Here is a 17,352-nt window from a genome sequence, read left to right as displayed (position 1 = left end):
GCACAGTGTGGAGTACAGCACAGACACAAATTGTGCCCTCTGTTGGTGTGAAAACGTAGCACGGCTTCCATGTTGCACAAACCGCAGGCTGAAATGCTTTTATATTTATCCCAACACGACGATACACTTTTCACGTGTAGTTTGCTGAACAGTGGACTTGCTTACGCTCTTCTTTTGCTATATATCGTAAGGACTGGGGAGGCACGAGGCCATACAGCTGCAAGCTCGAGCACATCAGTGCAGTGCAGGGGAGTGAATGATGGAGGGGCTGCAGTTGTCATGGAAACGCCGGGGGAGGAGCGCCGTGGATCGCGACCAGTTTGTTTTGTTATTGAAGGTCACGTGGCAAGGTGAGGCTCCTCCCCCCTCCCCCCGTTACCACCGATTCAACCGTCTCGAGCTGCTGCTCCGGTCAGTTACTACAAAATGGCTGCAGAGGCTCCGCCGCCAACGAGAACCTCCTGAACGCTTCATGGTAGGATTTATTAATCCCTTAGGGCGCTTAGCACGACGCATTTGCACCTTGTCGCTTTCCAGTTGCGGAAATATGCGGAATTTCGAAGTTAAATACAGCAGCTGTGATGGGAATCAAAATTTTTTGAGCTCAGCCCACTTTGACATCAATGTTTTCTTCGCTGCGAGTGCTCTTTATGGCAGTTGTCGGTGACATATTGGTCCTTATTTTTAGTTCGTGCATTACATGCTAACCTTAGCAGATATTCGGTAGGCTTTTCTTCATAACAGCTTCATGGTAACTTGGACTATTTGGCCTAACCAGCAGACAAATGATTCAAGGACACCCTGTGTTATTGCTTGTTGAGTTGTCGTATTTGTAGCAGGCTAGCTCGGCAGACATTGGTTGAACACTTGCTGTTGCACTGGTGTGGAAGAGAGCTGATGGCTGGATATAGTTGCAGCTCCTTCTCACAAAACATGCTCCAGAGGGAGAGAGGGAGCTGCCTCCCTCCAACATGCATCACCTGATTGGCAGTAAACGCATTAGCAAACCGAGTTTAATCACTGTCCTCATGTCCACATACATTGCTTTTTCCAGTTGCATTTGCTAAGACCAGTTCAGCGTCTGTACCCTTAATCCATTCAGCCATTTATTCATTGAATAGCTAGTTAGGCACCAGCTGGCCTTCACTTTACAATAAATTAGTGGCTTTTTTTATGCAGCAAATACATTGTAGCTACGTGTAATTGCTTTGACATAACCTTGAGATGGTTGTTGAAATTGTTGCTGGATTGCTCAATAATTTATATCGGTTGGACATCTAATTATTGAGTACATAGTTTGAGCATGAGAGAGTGTGAACCTTAAGATACATGATGCATCAAAGATTGCTTCCTGTATTCCCTGCTCCTGCTGCAGCTTGATATCCTGCAGTGACACACAGTCCTAATGGAGAAAGGCAGTGTGTGCAGACTGGGAATGCCAGCACCCTGATGCATGTAGAGGGCAGACTGACGTAAGCTTTGAGGCTCGCTGATTTTACTAATGTGTTAGAATCCCCAATTTGGGCCTGGGCCTGGCAAGGGATGAAGAGATCGTGGTAGAAAAGGGAAGGGGGTGGGGGTCTTTTCTGTCCGTGTTGGGTCAGGGGCCCCAGTCAGCACCCAAGCCTCTGAAAGAGGCAGTGTGTATTCACAGAGAGGCGCCGAAGGGGGCTTGATAACAAAAACAGGCCTCTAAATACTGTGATTACTATAAGGCTTAGGTCATAGCCTCACTTTCAGTTCAAAACTCTCTATGGCTTTTTGCTTAGCGCTGGACTAGAGGGCTGAGGGGCATTTTGCCAGATTGTGTCATTTGGTTTGGCAGGTTGTTTGGTGTCAGTGATCAGATGCTTAGCTGGAGTCCTCAGTGGAAATGATGACCTTGCATATCTCTGAAAGGCAATTCATTGCTGTCAAAGAAACAAGTTTCTGTTTTGAAGTTTATTTTTTTAAAAGCAAGTTTGCTCAAATGCTGTCCATTCACCCTGTGTCAGTTTTTAAATGCTGAACCAGTTGTTGCTATATTTTGTACAGATAACTTATTTATGGCTGTCAAAACTATTGATAACTAAATCCTTTTTAGATAACGTGTTTAAAACAATACGATAACTGCATTTGATAATGTCAAAAGAACCAAAGCTACATAAAGATGAGATCTACAATAAGATTTTCAACCCAGTACAGCACGGTATTAACATTACAATTGTGTTGGCACGTGCCATTACCTTTTTCTGTACCAGCACTGAGTGCAGGTTGTACGTATTACTATTCTGTTTGCCTCAGACTCTTTTTGTTGTAGTATTGATAGAGGTTAAGAACTATTATGTTATATTAAAGTTTACAAATCTGGTATGTGACAACCTAACAGTCATGTTAAATATTACACAAATTATTATTAATAGTAGTAATGGGGTGTCAGTGTCTTGGCAGTATTTTAAGATAAGTGCTATTTTAAAGCATTTCTCAAATATTTTGTTGCAGAAATAAAAATCGGCAGAACCAGATCGGTTTTACTGTTGCGTAGTTATGTGAGCTTTCCCTCACATACAGGTAATTACTTCACACAGAGGTTTAGTTTTTTATCGATTTATAAAGACAAATGTGGAAACGTTGAGAAAAGCTACATGATTGGAGTTTAATAAGACATTTGTTAGTATGTTCTTTGATCTGTTGGACCCATAAATTGTCAACCAGGCTCATAAAAGTGTTCCCATTACTTTTGGAGCAGACAACTGACATTGGGGACTGGAGGCAGTTCTTTTGGAGTGTGTCCATACAAGTTATTTTAAGGCCAGTTCAGAGTGCCAGGAGTGCAGCATGAGTTTCCCTTTTCCTTGTCGTCAGGCCGGGTCAGAAAGCATTAACATGACCACACTGAGAATAGCTTCAAGTACTTTAGAGAGCGCAATCCTCTTTACAGAGCACAAGGACTTTGTCAGTGCTTACCCAGCAGTTTCTAAACCCTCACACAATTTGAAAGGTGGTGCTGCTGACTAACTTTGTTTTTGGTTTTTGTTGTGTTTGTTTTGTTTTCATTGTGCATTTGAAAACCTGCTGCTGCATGTCAGATATTTTTCAGTGCAAGTTGAAAAAGCTGTGTTGCCCTGAAGTGCGATTGCGCAGGAGAGCAGAGGGAGCTGCACATGCTGCTATAGCAGTGGCGGCTGCTGCTGTGGTTGCTAGTGAGCGTTCTCCCAAGGGCTCGCCGTGCTCTTGTTTGGCTTGCAGCGATGGCATTCCTGGCTCTGTGCCCAGCGACTGCCGTCTAGCACCCCTTCCCCCATCTCTCACACATACACACAAACCAGCCTCATCAATTGTAGCCCCCCCACCTCATCTTCATTGCTTCAATGTGGGGCAGCGTGGCATTTACATATCCACAGTTCACCTTGCACACATCGACTCTCCTTCCTCTCCATATCCACACAATTTCTCTTCACAGTTTTTACACCTGCTTCTATTAGGCTGTCCTTGGTCTCTCCCCAGTCTGAGTGTGATTTTTTTTCTCTTCCTTTTGCCTTCCTTTGTCAGCAGAGTGAGTGTCTGGTTTTAAGAGGGACACCAAGCTCTAATCCTGTTGTTCTGACAGGAGGATGTAATTCCACAACAGAGCTGAGCTCATTGACCTACGTCCTTCATATCGGCACGAGCTGTGCTTCCTCGCCACGAACGGCTGCTCATGATGCAGCTCAGCCTGCTACTACGAGTAAACATCGAATGAAAAATAGATCGTTCTAGCCCCCTATGTGTGATTTTTATTTATTAATAGAATTGACTATGTAATTATTAATTTATATGTGTGTACAGTTGATAAAAGGGCTCCGTGGAATTGGCTTTATTTTCAAAAACATCATCAGTAATATATGGGTGAGTCTTTATCTTTAAAAAGTGGTTTGATTTAAGTTACGTCTTGTCACAGTGCTGCAGAATCCAAATGAGCTGGAGGTACCATTGGTGCATCCCCCCCCATCTCACCATCAGTCAGCAGTCTGAATCCAAGGGATGCACATCTGGCCAAGCCAGGCAGATGTTTGTAAATGAAACGGCAGCCCTCACTGAGTGAGACTTCCTCTGTCTTGCTCGGGAACCGAATGTTTCTTAAAATGAAATCATTTTGACACATTGCTCGGCACTCACTCTCTTCACCTGGGTTGGAGGCCAACAGCAGCTCACATTAACTGGAGCATCTCTCTTATCCTCTGATCCTACATGACACAAGCCCCACTGATGCCTTTGAAAGGAGCAGCACCAGCTATATTTAGCATGGCAGCTGCACCAGCAGGTTTCATACCCAGACTCTTGGAGGTAAAAATAGGTGTTAATGATGTGAATTGGTAGATAGGTGTGTGGAGGCGGTGTGTTTTTGTGTCAAAGCAAATTCCAACAACAACCTAATCTCAGGCATGCAACCCGGCCTCCACCAAGCATGGAGTGTCGCAGGACTCGCTGAATTCAGTTGTCAGCTCCAGCAAAACTTGAAGGCATGTGCTGAGCAAGTAAGGAGGCTCAGTGTGCAAGTGAGTGCAAAAAGTGTCTACAAATAATTTATAGCTTATTTGTTACTGTCAATACTTACAGTTTTAAAAAGTGTATGTAAATACAAATTCTCACCTTTAAGGTGAAAACATTAAAATTTTTGGAATATTTGTTTCAACTCATTTAACTGTGCTGAAATAACTAGTCACAGTGTTGCTTGTTTGTTTGGTTTGTTTTTTTTATGGATCTGTTAGCAGTGGTAGATAATTCACAAAAGTTTTTATGATCTTCTAGGAACTCCAATCGCTGTACAGTAAATTCAGAACAGCCATGACCCTGATTAAATAACATCTAAAGTATGTTTACCAATTATATATTAAAACATGTGTTGCCATAGCTGTGTATCTTTACCATTGAGGGACTCAAGTGTCAGGTTTCAGGGTTCAGTTTACTGTGTATTACGTAGGTGTGATTTGCCTGTTACTGATATATTGACCGTGTAAAAAAAAAAAAAAGAAGCTTACTCAGTGGAGCATAATCTACACAGGAAGCAGAAAGCACAGGTTAACCTTCTAAGAAATGTAGTAATAGTGCTTTAGTTTGATTCTGGTCTTACTGGAATAGTTTTTCACTTTTATTGGCTGTGTTGAAGAATGGATAAAGAAATATTGTGGGGTCTGATCTTTGCAGTGAGCTTTGCGGTAAGCTTCCCCTCGGTTACCCTTTGTCCCCTGTTGGTTAGCCGCTCAGTCTGAGAGCAGAGGTGACCATGGCCTCTGGGAGACAGTGGCAGCAGCTGCTGTCGTCAAGTTCACAAAGCATTGCTACATACTTTGTAAGATCACATTGGACTGCACTTTAGGTATACATACTTTATTCACACATTATTGCATACTCTTAAGTCAGGTTGCAAATGTTATAACCTGTAGTGAACCTACAGTGAATATGCACCATTACAGTTACAATTATAAGATTATTACTCAATCGCCCTATTAATAATACATTAATGTCATCTGACATATTCGGGTATCTAAAAGGATTGAGGAAACTGCACTGCACTTACACATGTTGACTGCTTTCAAACACCTTAAATTACAATTCATAGTAGCTCCTTTAAGCCATATAGAAAACAATAGTGAATTATGGTAAACAGCTTTGAAACTCGGGTGACAGTTTGTATTAATCATCCTAATACTATATGTAAATGAATTCTAATGATCAATTCAGAGATGTTTAGTTGGCAGGCTGGTGGTTTCTTTCGGTGCTTGCAGGGTATTAATGCTTTCTTACTTTACTATTATCTTTGTGAAATGGAAGAAAATGTGTCATTCTACAATATTTGAAAGACGCCACAAAACTCTGGTGTCACTAAAAAAAAACAATATTTCATTATAGCATAGCTAAGTGGAAGCTCGGCTGAATACACATAGTGGTTGACATTTTCTAACTTTTTCTAAATGCTCTTTCCCATTTTTAGTTGAACTTATTACATTTGCCCAAAAAGGGCAAGAAAGAGCAGTCAAACCAGCGAAAAAAGGAATAATTTTTGACTATTCAAACACTCTCTTGAACCCAAGCTCCAATGACATGCTCCATGCCCCTACACAACTGCTTAATTTTAAGCTTAGATTTGTGCTTTAGTTTTTGGTGCTTGTTCATTCTTGCTTTTCCAATTCCATTATTGAACCTCCACAACCAAACTGATTTCAACGCATTGCTTAAGGGCGCTGTCTGTCTCCACCTGACTGCTCACCAGGGCCCCTGGGAGAGCTTGTTGCCAGGCAATGACACACACTACTGTCGCCTGAAGCAGCATAGGCATGGCACGAAAAAAAAGGCTGATGGTTTCATGTACAGTTTCACATTTAGGGTTCACGGAACTTGATTCCGATTTATGTATTTTTCCAGGCTGGTTACTCTTCTGTCAGTCGTCCTTAAAAAACTCGGCTTCTAGCATTTATTTATTTGTTTTTCTGTGTAGAGGATTAGGATAGATATAGAGCAGCTCTCAGCTGGATGCATTTGCACATGAAACTAGAATGTGTCTCTATATGAACACTTCTGTTCACTTCGGTGTAGACTATTACCAAGAAGGTGTAGAAACGTCTACGTCGTCTACGACCCAGAGTAGGTATTGTTTTTCTGTGGTCTGCCCACATTAGTTGCGTCCTGATCTGCTGCACTGGCTGGGCATGTAGACTAAAGAACAGGGGCCTAGTCTCATTGGCCCCCACTTTATTAGACCTGCAAGGGCCTCCCTAATAGTTTCCAGAGCCAACCCCAAAGACCACCAAACTAAAACACACACGTACAGTTTGCACGGTCCAAAACGCCACATCTTGCCCAGAACTGTACTGCTCAAGAGTGAAATGCAAAACAAACCCACATTCTTCTGTCTGGCGGTTGTATTACTACTAAGCATGTGATATTGTGTGCTATACCAGCAGCCATTGACAACACTGATTTTACCTTGGAGAGCAACAGTTGAACAAAGCAGCTAGATAAATGTAAAGAAATCATTCTAGCAGGTGTTCACCTGTTGAGACACTTTCTCCTCAGTTGGTGCTTGGGATAAAAATAACTGTCTGTCTCTCTTCCTGTATTTTAGCTGTGAGAAGAAGCAAAAAACACGAGAAGAGAACCATTTGATGGAAGATAAGAAAAAGAAAAAACAAGAAGAGAAGAAAAAGAAAGACGCTGCTCAGAAAAAGGTAAACTCTTTATTTGACATAGACATACAGCTTTATAGCTTTACTTTCCTCTGCCGCCTGCTGTTCAATCAAGACCAACATGCAAAGACGCTGTAAGTCCCAGATCAATGTGGTTCATGCATGGCCACCGTCTCCCAGCAAAGAAAATAAATGCTACCCGACACAGTCCATACTTCCACTTCCTTTTTCCTCAACCAAACCTAGATGTCAATGCTATAGCACCATCGGTACTGTTTTAAATATTTGTTGGTGCACAACTAAATGCAGCTTTCAAGTATGCTCAGGTGTTTCTGCTGCAGTTGTATCACAGGGATCACATGCATATTGAGCACATGCATTTTGTCATGTGTGTTTCCCCAGAAGCATTTCCCCAGGACTTTATGTAGCCGTCATCCTTGTTTTTACCCCCGCCTCTACCCCTCCTCCTCCTCCTCACTTTTTTCTTAGTGGGTCATCTGTTTTCAGTGTTAGCTGAATGTTAGCCTGCTGCTCTCTTTAATACATTTATGCATCCTTGACCCTTACTGTCAGTGCCAGTGAAAGTATGTTTGTGTGTGTTTTTTAATGTATGAGAGGAGCATTTATGTTATCTATTTTACTCCCTCCACAGCTCCAAACCCATTGAACCCTTTCACCCCGTCAAGCAGTAGGAATGAACATGAACCTCTTAGCATTTCAATAGATGAGCAAAACCAGCCCCTGAACATTTTGTTCCGATTGCCCTGGCTAGTTGCTCCGGTGCTGTAGTGCAGCTGGTGAGCCAGCCAATGCAACTCAGATGTTGATGCAGCGTTAACATTTAGGCCCACAAATTTATTTTTCTTTATTATAGGTTATTGTGAGTCTTATTTCCATTGCTAACATTTTTCCCCTTTTTTTCAGGCCACAGAACAGATAACCAAAGGTGAGTTGTGGCTACTTGTATTTCTCTTTATTGTTCTTTTTTTTTTGCCTGCAGTGGTAAAAATCTTCCTTTGCTCTCTTGTGCTACAACCTGCTGCACATGCAATAACACAACATTTTTCCGCACCGGCTAAGTTATCTGCTAAAAACCTTGCTATAACTTTTTAACATGTTGTTTTCAAACATAAGGGAGACTCTTTGTGTTGGTGTTTTAAATAGCGTGTCCTCTTAGATGGATAACTCATGTGCACGATTGAATTGTTTTTTGCCACAGAGCATCAGTTCACCCTCTCTTCACTGTTGGGCAATTTGGATATGAAGTATTCATTTTTATTCTAGTAAAACACTCTGAAAACATTAGCAGCAGCCAGGTGGTCCATAATACCTGAGCCAAAATGGAGGCCAGGTGCCCATACAAGACTAATAAGGAGCAGAGGGATGGTGCAGCTGCTCCTCAGGCCTCCCTGTGGGCTCCTAAGGCGTACCTAGGAGGGTCGAGGTGAGGAGAAAACAGAGCAAAAGAACCAGAAACAATAACATGAATAAAGTTGACTGAAAGGTGACTTCTGTAGGGAAGAGTGTGCTTAACGTGCACATTTTAAACAACTCCTCTGTGGCAGCTGCAGACCCACTCTTCACTTTGTCTCCCCAAGCCAAAGCTCTTAATGACCAGTGAGGGGCGGATTGGACTGTCAGTCAGCCCAGGAGCGCATCTCCTGGTTGAGGTTATGAACAGGCAGATGGGAAAGGGACTTATTAATGGGACAATCAGGGCAAAATATGATCTTCTGGTGGATTATGGCAGCAAGAGAATGCACAGCTTATTACAGTGTGTCATTTTTGTTTTTGTGCCTAAAGCTGTGTTTCAGACAAATGTGATTGCAGGGGTTTGGTGGCTTATTTTGTTTAGATCCGTAAAAAGGAGGGAGTCAACCTGTGCTCTCCTCTTGTGGGTGCATGCAACTGTGAACTCCCCATCATCAAGGGTCAGTGCCTTGACCTCCCTCTCTCTCCCTGAAGGATGAGTTAATGAGACTATAATGTCACAGAGGTGCACCCCCTCCCACCCCTTGTTCCTCTTGTCTGAATCACCCTCAGCCCCTCACAGTTTGCTGCACTAATGAATGTGATCTGGGTAAGCTGTGTTAGTATTCTCTTGGTCTCTTATCTACTTTGTGTTGTTTCACAGCACCCACAAATTGACCTATATACTATGCTTTTCTCCCCATCTCCAAACTAGGCTGTCAGATGCACAATTATTTTCTTGGCTGCTGCTCATAACAGCAACATGACCTCGTTTTACTGTGATCTTCACCCCCTTAAATGTCACACTTGACTTTTAGCACATGCAACATATTTGTGTACTCTGATGTGCTCTTATCCATTGTCTTGGGCCACATGACTCTGGTTTTCTATTGTAATGTTAAATTCATACCTGAGGATTAATCATTTAGTTGATTCAGTTGGGGACAATGTCAGTGTTTTTGTTTCAACAAAGACAAATTTCAGTCAGTGATGCAGAAGGAGCTTGTTTCAAATTAAAAAATATTTTTAAATATTATTATTGTGATGCCAGTTTTTTGACTGTTTTTTTCTTTTTGGCATCTAATGGCTTATTCACAATTAAAGACCATAAAAACAATAAATTGACAAAAAATTGATTAATTGACTAATCAACCAAGAAAGGCAGATTGTCTCTGATACTAATGCGGGGTGCACTGAGAACTAATTAGGAGAACAGGGATAGTGCGGAGGCTGAATAAACAGGCATCCATACACAGGAGATCTCCGGGAAGACCCCGAGCACCATAGTAACACTACACCACCTCCTGTCTGGTCTAGCGGAGAGGCCCATCCTGGGACCAGCAGGAGGGAAAAGGGAGCAGAGGAGGGTGGGCTGTAAGGAAAGAGATAGGATGAATTGTTGTGGTTACATTTGTGCAAAGTGTAGGGAGGCTACCGCTAAAACACGGTGCCTTTGGTTGATTTGAGAGGGTTAGGAAAAGGCATGTGAGAGCAAAAGAAACAGACGGAGCCATGTGAAACTGTGAGAATGCGAGGCAGTTTCCTGTTTGCCGGCAAAGCTGAGGGGGCCCTTTGTAGGATACTGCTACTGGCTCACTTGTCTGACTCACACACACTTTCACTCTACCAGTCCCCTTATGTCACAGGCAAACACCAGCTGCATATGTACATTGTGTGCTGCGCGAACATAAACATGTGGTTTTACTCATGGTTTTATATTGCAAAGCACAAATACTGCACGGACCCCTTTGCTTCACCGAAAATGTTATTAATTTAATTAGCAAACATAGCATATTCACCAAATACCTGTAAGGGGCCTTTTAAACCTTAACTTGTCAGGTTCAGTTAAAACAATCTCTGGCGCGTTTGCCTGCTTAGTACAGTTAATTTTGAGTGCACTGAATGCAGTCTGTTGAACTCTGGTTGAGGACTAGACATTATGTCCAAGACTTCCTGAAAAGGAGGGTCTCGATCCGCTTCCAAGTGAACTCCAGTGCAGTTCATCTTGTGGTTTGAAAGCAAAACTGGGCAACCACAGGATTTTATGATAGTAGATTTTTAGAATGGGCTAAATAATGATTAAATCCATCTCCTGACCATGAACCATTCAGGAAGAGATCTCTGTAAACGATGTACATATTTAGGCAAATCATTTGGTAGCCATGATGAAACACATGCTTGAAAAGAAGCTGCGTTGAGCTTGTGTTCATGTACTGTTCTTTTAAAGTGAGTGAAACAAAGTAACCAGTCCAAAGTAGCCACACAGAACTACAAGACAACCTCTATATCTTTTTTTCCCTCTTTGGTCTGGACTGAACAAAAAGTATCTAAACGTACATCTACTGCTGCATAAATATCTTTCAACTTAAAACACACTCATGGTTGGTAGCGTTCCTCTAGCTTTTGCTAAATCTGTACCGTTTTAAGAAGTGTGCCCTGTGGTATTTTCACTGGTCATTAGTGGAATATTTTACCACCTTGAAGTTTTGGTCATCCTCAGTTCACTACTTTACTAACTCTTGTTGGTGGTCTGTTTGTCACAGTGTCACAGTATAGGTCAACATCACAGTAGAGCTGAACCTTGATAATGATAAATACCAGCCCCATGATGGCTGTTGTGTACCACAGGAGAGGCCTTCTGCCATCAACAAGCCGTACCAGAGTTAATTTCTAAGGGTTAATGAGCTATTGTGTTCTGCTCATGCTGTGCATTTATATCCCTATCAAAGATGGGGCACGATATACGTACACATCAAGGCGCACATTTACATAGTGCAATAAAAGATAACATTATTATAAAGTAGTGTCGCGGCAGTAATTTCATAACAGATTAATTTGCCGTTTCACAATCGCTTAATTACGCACAGCGCTTTGTGTTGGAGCGTCATAAATTGTGGTGTGATCAGGGGGGAATTTATACCAGTGAGCCTCTTGTCATCGTCACCGCCTCTTCTCACATGTCTCATCTTGAAGAGCACGGCTTAAATGGATGCAGTGGTGGTGATTATAAACCACAATTTAAGAGCAACGGAGGTAACTGCTGTTGTGGAGGGTTACGCTATAAATTGTGCATATAAGCTTTTTGTCATTAGATTTATTGTCACTTCAGTCATTTAAATCATCATTAACACAACTCTCGGGGGGGACCTGGTTTTGACGTGAGGTTTTTTCAGGGTAATATGGCCACAGGGATGTTACAGAGTTAAGTTAGTCTGGTTCCCCTAACTAACAGAGAATCTATCAGTGGATCAGAAATATGTGTTTATATATTTTATTAACTTGTTTTCATCGTTTATTAAAGGGTGTTTTTTTGAGCTGGCTTTAAAGTAGCTCTGAATGATATGAAGAAAAATCATGTTGTGATTATTTCAAATGAGATTGCAATAAGAGTCACAATTTCAGTGGGAATGGTAAGAATTGCATTTCATTTTCACAGGAAAAAAATATAAAAATGACGATGACGTGATTTTGTTTCTCGGGTCTGTACCAAACACGTTTGTTCCCTTTAGTCTAGAGAACATGATTTGTAGGCTGTGGATTCTCTGTATCACTACAGTGCTTCATTTATATTGGTTTTGCAACACATTTGACCTTTTATCAAAAAAATCAGAGCTCCTCCGATTTGGATATTGCAATAGGCCATATTGTGATTTTGATAATATTTATAATTAATTGTTCAATTTAATCAGTGATATGGAGGGATAATGTTTTTGGCTACAGCATAGATAAATTAGCTTACACAGGGCTAATCTGTGGTTTGACCAAAACAAATATCTAAAAAATACATTCTAAACAAATGGACCATTTTTCATTACTTGAATGGATGTAAAGGACAAATAGATTCTCCTTTCTGTGTATTGTGCCAATATTGCATTCTCAATCATTTTTCAGTGGATTGCTTTGTGCCCAGCATGTACTGCCCAGGTCAGGAGGACAGGACGTTCTCCTCTCTTTCACACATCACTTCCTCTAAATCATAACAGACAGTGGAATCTGGTCTGCCTGCAGCTGTTGGCACAAAAGGCCAGGGACAGGGGAGTGAGTCTAGAGAAGCTGTCTGTCTCTGTACTCCACCTGTCTTCTCAGAGCAGTGGGCATAATCTGTGGTCTGGCTCTTGTGGTGACACTTCTGCATGTTGTGAACAGGCTAAAAACACAGATATTGATTGATTGTTGCTGGTGATGGTAACCGGTGTTGACTTGGAGTATATTATACCACTCAGGTGTGTGATTATATTATGCCATTTGATAAATGCTTTGACCTATATAGCCTTGTGTTCTTCACACTGTGCCGTCAGACTTTTAAATAGCATTTTTGTCCGTGTTGAATGTGATGCAGTGAGGGAGGGTTTTCCCTCTTAAATACGGTGTCATATTTATTCACTTCTAATTAAGCCCTTTAATCTTCTCTCTTGCGAGGCTCGCTGCTCACATTTTAAAGCCCACAGGAAGAAAGAGATGGAGAACCCTAAAGACATGCCTCCCTTCATCGCTCATGATCGCTGATATTCTTTCTGCTGCCTCCGTTTTAATAGACCTCGAATATGGATCTAGCAATTTTCAGGTTTCCTTTTTTTTTTTGTACTTCAATTAGAGGAATGTACTATGACACTTTGGCAGCAACACCAGATATACGATACACTTTGAATATAGTGCACTAAAAAGATTGCATACATCATGGAGAATTTGTTAAACTTGGACACACATGGATGAAAGTGCAAGGATACAAATGTGTGCATGTATAGGGTTTCATTTAGTGTGAGATTTTAAATCTGCACCCTCCAGATTCCTCCATATTTTAATTCTTCTTGAATTTTATTGTCGCACTGTTTATGGAAAAGACTTCATCTACAAAACAATAGACTATGTCTGTTTGATAGAAAAGCGGTAGCTGACACCAGTGAACCTGCCTGAGAGTGGAAGCATGTATCCTAATGGCTATTGAGCAACAGTAACCCTGTTTAGAGAACCAAGATGTTCTTAAGGTAGTTTGTAAAAGCATTCATTCAGGCCTTTACTTGGCTGATTAAAGGCTCAGCTTTGCAAAGCTTATAATCACTCACAAACAGAACTTTAGCATTTGTATCTGTATACACTCCAACTAAGAGTAAGATCCACCTCGATGAATGGAAACCAGAATCAGCATGGGGCTCTTATTGTTGTTATTATGATAGGCAGTGATCCATCTCTCAAGTACTTTAACTGTGCAGTTATCACTTGTTAAATGGCATGCACTCTGCACAATATTACTAATATGAGCAACACCTTTTGTTTGCTGATATTTGAAGCACCATCAGAAGTTTGCAATTTGAATAAATTTGTATATTTTACTTGTTTAATTGTTGCTGTAATTGTTTTACAACACGTTAATATAAGGCATCACAACTGCCCAAACTAAACTTAAGGAAGGCAACTTTATATAGTACTATTCAGACATAAGGCAATTCAAAGTACTTTACAGGGGCGTAGAAATACATTAAGATTAAGACAATAAGATTTTTTTAAACTGCATTCAAAACACAAACTGGGTATCACAGATACAATAGTACTTGCATAGGCCAGTCTACCTGTGAAATTTTCTCCGATAGGTCCTGGAAGCTCATAAAAATTAACACTTAGAGGAGCCTTCACCATTAAGTTCTCCTCCACCAACCTTCAGCTCTCAGAGAACATCCAAAACAACTCCCCCCCCCAACCTCAACGTCTTAAACAGTCAGGCAAGCAAGCTATCATCTTTTCTCTCAGAAAATTAAGACTCCTTTTTAAAGTGGAAAATGGGATGTCTTCCCCTGCGTGAAGCGCACACAGCCCCAAGGCCACGGTTTGATGTGCATCTTTGATGAACTGGGAATTCTCCTGTGCACCCACACAGCTGAGGAGTATATTTTTGCAAATAGGCTGTCAGAGCAAGTAGCTCTGATCTCTTTTTACTCTATTTCACTTTTTATCTGCAAAACGCTGCCTTGTGAGACTGGTGCTTAATAAGCTGCACCTTTTTTTGAGGTTTGATCATTTTTGTCTCCTCTTCGCTCCGATGATTATCATCATTAACATAATTGCAATTATTACAACATTTGCTTTTGTGCATCAGTCAGTTTGACGTTATTAAATGTGCAGGACTTGTCATTTTTTGAAAGGAAGAATCCAGTGCAGAACGCTGGGCAAAATAGTGTTCTAATTGTAGGCGGATTTAGACCCGAGCTGGTTTCAGGCAGTGAGACTCGAACTCACAGTGGAGCGCGCAATGGGGGTGGAGACTGTCTTACACACGCACACGCACACTCAGCTCTTCATCACTTACCCTCCGAGCTCTACCTCCTTCCCTTCCTCCTGTAAGTCAGCTCTCTCTTTCGCTCTCTCTCCAGCTCCCTCCCTCTCCCTCTTCGTCTCTTTCCTCTGATTGGTCAACAGAGCAACCAGCCAGCTTCCCCCTTCCCCCAGCTTCCAGAAGAATCTACGTCACACACTAGAGAGTCCCAACTGCATAACGATCTCCTTCATAACCATTATTATACATGGTGGCACAAACCACTAAGTCCTGTGTTTTTAAGAGGAAATCACCTCTTAAAATCAGCGGGGAGAATTGACTGGGAATTATTGTGTCCATCTGCCACCCCTAATACAGTAATAATGACAAGAGGATAATAGTAGATCATAGTGAATGAAGGAGGAGAGCACAGCACAGGAAGGTGGGGAGAGGGATAAAGCACAAGAACGGAGAGGAAATGGAGCAGATGTAGAGAAATCCGATGAGAGGCGAGCTCAGGCTCCACAACTTCACCCCCTGATTCCTGAGTTGCAGGGAGAGGGAGACACACAGACAGACACGGTTGTAACTGGATCAGACCATGTATTCGGTGGTTGTAGCCCATAGAGGGAATGCAGCACTGGGGGCAAAACTTATACACAGAAGACCCCCACCCCCACACACATGCATGACAGACATAAACAAACAGGAAAATGAGGAAGAGAGGGCTGTTAGATGTGAGCGAACATGTCTGTCAGTATTTACAAGGCTGTGTGAATTCTACGACACCATCCTGTCCTCTCCCCTCAGTGTGGGCCTCGGCATTACATAACTCTTTGTTTTTGTGTGTGTCGGGCTGGCCGCATGTGTGCAAGTTATTCATTGCTTCACTGCACACACTCGGGATGGCAGCCAATGGCAAGACACTGCTCTTTATAACTCATTTAGGCCACACAAAGATTTCCTTTATCTTTTGGTTGCTGCCTTTTACAACGTTTTTTCTCCGTCACCTTGTATTTATTACCAGCCAGAACTCACATTCGATTTTGCCCAAGTGCACATTATGTCTGGTCAGCTGATGTTTGGGTTTGCTCTGGTACAATATGTGTAGGTACTGCATTCTATCATTTTATGATAGAATAATCATTTAGATTATTCTATTATGTAATGAAACGTACTGAGGTGATTATCCCGTGTGCTTTGTGTCCCATAATGCATTTCACCCAGCAACGGCTGTGTGAACCCGAGGTGATCATCCTGTTTGACTTAGTGATGACCTTTAACCTTGAACTTCCACATTCAGCTGTAGTATATTAGTCTGCTGAGGACACTTTAAAGCTTGTTCTTCTTTTGCATAGTTTACAAAGGAAATAGAGTGAGAATTCTTGTTGACGGTGCAAAGATCTGAATATGGAGCTTCTCCTTAGAGTGGCTATAATTTATATTTTTATAATAACCTATCTAATGATTGTTTGTAATGTGAGAGTCTTGCTCACAGTAATGGACCTACAAATCATTTTCACCCAAATCTACAGCTCACCCCTGCTTCACAGAGCTTTATAGTGAGTTTCAGCTCATTGTTTAGCCCACTTCTCAACACCAAACAACAGCAGACATAGATAGCAACTAGCTAGTGAACATGGTGGAGCATTTAGCAGCCAAAGAATCGGATATTCACCTCTGGAGGTTGCAGACAGCAAAAGTACAGCTTTAAAGGTAGTGAATATTAAAGTCACATTCACCAAGTTACCAAAGTCAGGCCTCCAAATGAATGCTAATTCCTTGTACAATTTACAACAATAGTTCTTTCACAATTTCTTGCATGTCCAAGCAAAATTGGTATTGTAAATGCAATATATCCAACAGAATCGATATTAAATCAGAACTAGTTAGAAATTGAATTTAGTGGGGACCCCGTAAATCGAATTGTTTTTAAGAAAATAAGTGACGATACCCTATCTGTAACTGCAAGATTTGTAAATAAGCAAATGCCAAATCACTTTTTAAGTTGATATGGAGACCTGTCAGTGCTGTTTTCACAACTTGTTTCTGATGCCCAGAAGTGGACAAAAAATTAAATGTTGTAGGTGAAAGATGAGAGAGAGAATCACACAGCTTTGGTAGAGCACTGAGATGAGATTATTTCAGGGGCCATAATGTGCCACAAACCATGAATAGCTTTGATGGGGTGCCGCATCACACTCCTTCACAGTACTGTCCTGATAGAGACAATAGCCCACAATACTGTAGCAAGCAGTAATGTGGGCTATTATCTGATACTTGACCTCCTCATCACTTCTTATTTGTGACCAGGCACCATGGCAGACTGTGAGAGTTGTGTGTCGTGGACATTTCTAAAGGCTGAAGGTTTATTACAGTACCACCCTGAGATTATTACAGTCCTCTGGTTCTTCAAAGAGCAGCCATGTGTTTAGACTGACCACTGCCTGGAGTCAAGCTTCAGGCAGCCAGGAGAGATGGCAAATCTTG

At 41.7% G+C, this 17,352-nt stretch overlaps 1 protein-coding gene across 6 annotated transcripts in view; it reads left to right on the top strand.

The window, feature by feature from the left end:
* The first annotated feature begins 317 nt into the window (after positions 1 to 317).
* The window catches only part of tnrc6c1 (trinucleotide repeat containing adaptor 6C1), a 45,447-nt gene continuing 28,412 nt past the window's right edge, over positions 318 to 17,352 (top strand). For 3 of the 6 annotated variants that reach the window (XM_084370474.1, XM_084370473.1, XM_084370472.1), the window contains exons 1-3: positions 319 to 475; positions 7,085 to 7,187; positions 8,070 to 8,091. In XM_084370474.1, coding sequence (XP_084226600.1) covers positions 7,125 to 7,187; positions 8,070 to 8,091 — 85 coding nt within the window. In that variant the 5' untranslated portion in view covers positions 319 to 475; positions 7,085 to 7,124. Of the gene's footprint in view, positions 476 to 7,084; positions 7,188 to 8,069; positions 8,092 to 17,352 lie in introns of all 6 variants that reach the window. The other 3 variants (XM_084370471.1, XM_084370470.1, XM_084370477.1) reach the window with 2 other exon arrangements.

The sequence above is a fragment of the Pagrus pagrus genome (assembly GCF_965226575.1).
Source record: "Pagrus pagrus genome assembly, chromosome: 13".
NCBI lineage: Eukaryota > Metazoa > Chordata > Actinopteri > Spariformes > Sparidae > Pagrus > Pagrus pagrus.
Note: the sequence above shows the minus strand (reverse complement) of the source record. Positions and strands in the feature narration are given on the sequence as shown.